Source organism: Cyphomyrmex costatus, unplaced genomic scaffold (genome assembly GCF_001594065.2).
Source record: "Cyphomyrmex costatus isolate MS0001 unplaced genomic scaffold, Ccosl1.0 scaffold649, whole genome shotgun sequence".
NCBI classification, from domain to species: Eukaryota; Metazoa; Arthropoda; class Insecta; order Hymenoptera; family Formicidae; genus Cyphomyrmex; species Cyphomyrmex costatus.
Window position 1 is genome coordinate 150,504 of NW_017280210.1, and position 7,273 is coordinate 157,776.

Here is a 7,273-nt window from a genome sequence, read left to right on the forward strand (position 1 = left end):
TATATATATATATATATATATATATATATATATATACGCACGCTATGTAATTGGATGAAAAATCAATGTAGTAGACCATTGTAACACTTGCTCCATTATAATTCGCCTTCCTGACTCGAGAAACCGGGAAGCCGAATATTAAGCCGCTATGCAATCGCAACGATAGCGGTCGCTTTCTCCGTTCTGCCTCGGCGGAATCGAGGAAGTTTCGGCTATTCTTTTCTATCTGCATTATTATTTTTAACCAAACTATCTAAATAGCTTATCAAAAAAAAGTATATCCTTTTAGATAACCCTTTATAAAATACTAGTCTACGAAACCTGTCTATTTTCTAAAATCTAAAGAAAGCAATACTCAATTGCATTTAATATTACATAAATAATTCACCGTCTTAATTTATACAGTTGCTATATATGGATATACGTATGATAACTAATAATTAAAATATTTCTGTGAAGTATGAGTAAAATGTATAAATAATGTAATTTTTGGAAAAACACATAAAACTCTTCGTAAACCTTTCGCCAACTTTCACCACTTGCGTTCCTTCGCGATACGCCGTTTGAATCTCGATAAAAAAAAAACAGAGCAAAATTATAAAGTGCGAAATGAATGAGAAATATGATAGAAAAAGACTTTTCTATGAAAGCATATTCCTTCGTTGCGTTTAAAAGTTTCGTTTCGAAGTAGTTTTATATGCCTTTTCGAAATTTACAACAGAGTGCGGATAGCTTTCACATTTATGGTAATATCATGATGGCTTCACGGAACTTATTTTTGGAAAATTTGTATATATTGACAGAATATTAATCGATTGCGTATTTTAATTATAGATAACTCAATTCTACATTAAATATAAATATTTATACTCTGACTCGTTGTTAATTCTATTGATACAAAAATGTTTATGTGTATCATTATTTGTATATAATTTACTATATTTATTATTACGTGGGAAGAACAATATTTTGCTAAAAATCTATAATAAATTCTAAACAGATCTAAAAATAATTTTGTTGGACCATCAAAATATAATTATACTAGAAACTAAAACAGATGAGCAATGCTGTAAAAAATGTTGATATTCCAGCAACCAATTTGAATTTCCAACGAAATTATTTTAATAGTGTGTTCAAAATTATTTTTAGATCTGTATTCAGTAAAATTTTAGATTCGTTCTTTTTTTGTATTTATTAGACCCAGTAAAAATGCATTCTATATATCCGCCTAGTTTACCTAAGCATAAGTTAGATCCTGCTTGAACTTGACAAAGTTCCGAGAAACATCTCGGAAATGACACCTCAGACCTCTGTTGATAGTACGTCGATCTCGATGAGTTTCTTTCCGAAAACGGCATCCCCGTCGACGGTGTGGCTGGTGGTGGACAGGGTGCTATGCAAGGTAGCCAGCTCCATAAAATCAACAACACCGAGGCCGCCGGGCATCAGGGACCAGCGGGTCTCCACTTGGAACCAGTTACCAAGCGTGAGAGATCACCATCGCCAAGCGAATGCTGCTCGCCGGACACCCTGAACCCACCCTCTCCCGCGGATTCCAGTGAGTAAAATACAACCTGCTCGCTCTCTCATTTTTATTTCTCGTCGTAGCCGTCGTTCGTGATATCGAGATCCTGAGAAGTATTTCATACGACTTCGTACAAAAGGATGAAAGTTTTAGATTTTTAGTAGCGTCTACAAATATCAGTATCGAATAATTTTTTAGAAAACCAAGAATACTCGATAAAATACAAGATGGAATATTAGGAAATTAAGAAAAATAGAGTAGAAGAGCATGAAGAACGAGAGAGAAATCCAATAGAAAGTCATAAATGGAAAGTTTGACTGAAAGTAAACGGGCTAAAAACCAAGTGACGAAAGCAAGGTATAAAGAAGCAGCATTCTGATGTAAATAATAGTAGCCGCATTTGATCTACAAGAAAGTGAGAAGATACAATATGTACGCTATCTCAGAATCTGTATTGCGATAACGTCGAGCTTGTCGAGTATATGATAGTTAAACTAGACTAACGTCGACATTGTCGATTGTTCCCCTTCCGCGCGACAGATTCCGAGGACTCGTCACGAATACAATATGGCTTGTCTCTTGTAGCGCTCTCGATGGCCTCATCGGGGCGAGACTTCGATCCACGTACCCGGGCCTTCTCTGACGAGGAACTCAAACCCCAACCTATGATCAAGAAATCGCGGAAGCAGGTGAGTCTTGATTCATTTAAGTAATTATATTGCTGTTCGGGCTTCTAAATTCGTCAGTTACCGTAATGAACTAAATTCTCATCGAGTTACGTGTTTTTCGTGTAAGTGAGACAAGCGTTCTAACGTTCTTATGTTCTTTCTTTCTCTTCCGTTTGCGGCTGCAGTTCGTTCCGGATGACTTGAAGGATGACAAATACTGGGCGCGTCGTAGGAAGAACAACATGGCAGCGAAACGATCGCGAGACGCGCGTCGCATGAAGGAGAACCAGATAGCACTCAGGGCCGGTTTCCTCGAGAAAGAGGTAAATTTTCTCACGGCTGGAAATTTGAAACCGTTACATAGACTATATCTACTAATGCAGTTGTATAACTCATAATTTAAAGACATTACCGAAGACTTTTGAAGATATACAGAATTTTTTAAGTCCTAGAGAGATTTATCGTCATAATTGACAGATTCGTGAGATCATTTCGAGATGAAAAATCTAATTTCGAGACCAAAATGTCGACATTACAGTAATTTTTTAAGGGAATCGAGTTAGCTAATTGAACTGTTCGAAATTCGCGCGGTTAAGCAGTGTACAGTAGTGAAGCTAGAAGCGTATTTTCGTTATTCAATCACGACCAATCAAAAGTAACCATGGCTGTTTTCGTAGTTATGACATCACCGATGCCAACGCGTAGCATGGTAGGACCCAAACATCCAACCAAACCGGGGAGGTCGTTTGCATGTTGCGTAAAAAAAACTAAATTATTTATTTATTTTGTTTTTATTCGCCTTTCGAAATTGGATGCTAACATTGCTAACCTATATCTGTATGTACAACTTTATTCTTATGCTTATTTGATTTGCGAATACAATAAATCACATCACTAAGTTTTTTTATGACATGATAAAAGCCTTCCCAATTATTCTGAAATTTTTTGGAGCCCTGCTCTTTAACTTTCCGAGGATAACCAAACCTTCTGTTCAACATCAAAATAGATCTTGTCTGATCTTTCAATCGTACCAGGTTTTAGTCTGAGAAGATTTAATATCTACCCGTTTCCTTATCTGTTTGAGTGGGAAAGTGACCCGTTTGAATCCGCCGCTATATACAAATAGTGATGAATAACATATAATCTTAAACCTTGATCAGCATATGCTGTATCAGGATTCTAACAATATCCAAATGTCAGAAGATCCAAAAAAGCCCAGGGCTTTTAGTGTATGATAAACTAACAAAGACACCTCGCGAGGTGTCAAATTCTGATTTTGATAAAACTTTGTGAATTTACGTAAAGTGCTTACATAAAGAAATAAATTTAGAAAATATTAGTTAGGACGGAAAAACAGTTTGAATAGTGTCCCTAGAAGATAGAGGCTGCGTTCCGCAAAGCGCATATGCACGCAATATGCACGCATTTTATATAGTGAGTGTCACGTATACTATAGGGGAATGCGCGCATATGCGCTTTGCGAAAAACAGCCAGAGTCTGGCCACTACCCCTCAAAATGGCGTCAGTAAGTGGTGGGAATTGATCACAGCTTTCTCGAAATACATACATATCGTGATATCGCGGACATACGTATACATACGTATACCCTTTTAAAGGACACAAGAACAGTCGATTAATTTATACACAGTAAGTTAAATTATTATCGTGTTGCAACTCGTCAATTTCATATTTGTTAGAAGTGTAAAATCCATAAGTAGTTCTCTATAACCTAGCAAATAATAACATTCTTACAATATGTTAATCATAAAAGGAATTTAATTTTTAAATCCATTCCCAGACATTACAAAATATTTACGATAAACATTCATAAGTATTTATTATTATTTATTATTTAAAATATTGTGTAAATATATCATATATATATTTTATACATATTTTATATAAACTTCATTCGAAAACATTAAAATAAACTAAACATTTTATATAACTTGATTTAATTTATGATGAATATAAATTTAAAAAAATATTTTTCTAGTAAATATTTTTTATTTAGATTATAATATCTTATTAAGTATTTTTATAGTATTTATTTACTGCAATATGTACGATAAATATTCCATAATATTTATAATAAATATAATCTATGTAATCTAGGACCACAAAATATATTTACAAAATATTAAAAATACATCTTAAAATATTTTGTAAATATTTTATAAATATTGTGTACTGTCTGGATTAGACTACAAATATTTTGAAGCATTCGTAGCCTTCATACTTTCTTTTTCTTCTTCTTTAGGCTCTTAGAATTCAAGTTTCAGTCTTCATACTTTCAAGTAGATTGCAATGTATATACAAATATACGCGCGATTTCAGTATTGTGTGATTGGTTACGCCATTGTGAGGGGCTTTTGGGATTGACCAATAAAACAATCACGATATGTGGCCAGATTCTATCTTCTAGGGACACTAAGTTTGAAGGGATAAAATCACCCCTTACGTGTACATCGAAAACTATTCGAAATATAAAAAAATGTTTTATACAAAAGTTTTACAACAAAATTAGCTGTATTCATTCACGTCAATAATATATTTTTTAAAAATAATTATTTTTTTAAACAAATAAATTGAAGATTTGAAGGACTCTTTTATATAATAATAATTAATATGTTAAACAGGGCGAATAAGAGTCAAATTACAATTTTAAATCTAAATCTGACAATTTATTCTAATATTATATATTGCGAAGAATATCACGTAATTATTTGGCGTTTCGTCCCGGTTTCCACTACTGGACTCATCAGTAAGGCATTATAGTGGAAGCCAACCTTATACGCCTTGATAAGTTATTAAATCGAGATTCTATATAAAGAGATATACGCGTGTCTTAGCACTTGCGAGAATTTACGAATATCGATAGACCTCTGATGGCGAGTCGATGTAGTGATATTCTTCGCAATATTTCTCCAAAGTAGGAAATAACGTTCTATTAATATATATAGTCCCCCCAAATTGCGCGCCGAACAATTGTCGGACTTGCAACGCAACTCTAATAATCTGATTTATAAATGTCCCCTCTCCCTAATTATTGCGCGCCGAAAGGATTTCGGTCTTGAAACAAGGCGTATAAGGTAGGCTTCCACTACAATGCCTTACTGGACTCATCAGTAATAGTGGAAACCGGGACGAAACGCCAAATAATTACGTGATATTCTTCGCAATATATAATATTAGAATAAATTATCAGATTTAGATTTAAAATTGTAATTTGACTCTTATTCGCCCTGTTTAACGTATTAATTATTTTTCTAAATTTTTGAAAAAAAATTGTTAAATAGTTACTCTTACAGTTACCTATTGAAAAAAGTACATAAATAAATAAATATCATACATAAATAAATATCAGTTCCGATGCCTTAAGAGTCTGTCTGTCACCATTGTAACACTTGCGCTTAACAGAATCAGACGAATACGTATAATATAATGATGCTTCATGTGCTTTACTGTAAGTAAGAAATTCAATTTTAATCAAATAAATGTAATTTTAACCAAATAAAAATGTAATTTATAATTGACGTGTGTGTTGTAATACAAAATTTAACAATAATATACATTTGACAATATATGTATATTTAAATGACTCATTTTAATCTTACTTATAAGTGACTACTTTTATATTATATTGATGACAATGAATTTCTCACTTTAGACACAAATTTCACACTCACACAAAATACAGGAGAATTAATTCCTTGAAATAAATTGTTTTACCAGTACAATTCCACATTATGTTGCTTCGACAGTAAGATAATGCGTTAATTCTACGATAAAGAAACATTTGTAAGAATCGCCGAAGAAGGACCTGTGAGTTCCGAAACGTTTGATATTTCTTTATATTAATTATATTTATGATGTTCATATTAATATTGTAAACTTATAGAAATTTATTAAAAACTTCATTACTGCTCGATTTAGAGTTTTTTTTTCTTTATACTTTGCATTGTAAAAAACGAGCGAAATATAATTATGTTAAATAATTATTCTAAAAAATTGTATTAAGAAAAAATTATTTGTTGTACCGTTCATTCCGAAAGTTTTTTTATTCAATTACTTTATTTTTCAATAAATCAATCTTCACAATAGAGGCTATAGAATTTTTAATATTTTATCAGGAAACGCGGTAGTGTCTCCGGCCATGTTCAAAAACTTCTTCTTTTATCAAAGTCCATATAAAGACATTAAATAAATTTCGAAACCAGAATGTTGTGTACAAAATTTATTGTAAAGACTGTACAGCGTCTTATGTGAGACAAATAAAAAGACAACTCAAGACCCGTGTAAATAAACATAGAAATAACATAAAGCATAACTCCTCTATAGACATACTGTCCTCTAGACGTACTAGACCGTTGTACATATAAGGGATGATTTCACTCCTTCAAACCGTTTTTTAGCCCCAACTGATATTTTCTATAATATATATATATACACACATATATATAAATTCATCTCTTTATATAAACTACAAGTTCACATTAAAATCAGAATTTGATATCTCGCGAGATTCCATTGTAAGTAAATAATTAAGTAGGTATATCAGAAACGCCATTTAACCAAGTTTTATATCCTAAAATGCTGCCGTATATCCTCTTTTTGAAATAGCAGAGCAACATTACACGCTGCCCCCGACTTACTATACATGCTATGGTATGTAAGTCATTATCAAAGGTATCCCTTCGAATAATTGTATCGCTAAAGCTAACGCTATCTTTGTTCTCTGATCCATATTTACCGCCAAGTATTACTTGTATTTCCGTAGTGGAAGGGAAATGTCACTTTTGATCATGGTATCTGTTTGTGACGTCACAGTCCGAAACACTCCTAACCAAACGCTACTGTAGTATCAGAACGAAAATACACCTCATGTATTTAGAAAAATAGAAGAAAATAAGATAAATGTTTGAAAACATCTCTATTATTATGCCACGCCTGAGCCCGCGAATTTTGAACAATTCAATTGGCTAACGTTCAAAACTTTTCTCATTTAAAAACTATTGTCTAAAACACTAGTCTCTCTCTCTCTCTCTCTCTCTCTCTCTCTCTCTCTCTCTCTCTCTCT

At 32.8% G+C, this 7,273-nt stretch overlaps 1 protein-coding gene across 3 annotated transcripts in view; it reads left to right on the forward strand.

Moving 5' to 3' along the window:
• LOC108779959 (PAR-domain protein 1) overlaps positions 1-7,273 on the forward strand; it is a 94,025-nt gene that overhangs the window by 85,756 nt on the left and 996 nt on the right. For all 3 annotated transcript variants that reach the window (XM_018547533.1, XM_018547531.1, XM_018547532.1), the window contains 3 exons: positions 1,321-1,558; positions 2,111-2,214; positions 2,379-2,516. In XM_018547533.1, coding sequence (XP_018403035.1) covers positions 1,321-1,558; positions 2,111-2,214; positions 2,379-2,516 — 480 coding nt within the window. The remainder of the gene's footprint in view (positions 1-1,320; positions 1,559-2,110; positions 2,215-2,378; positions 2,517-7,273) is intronic.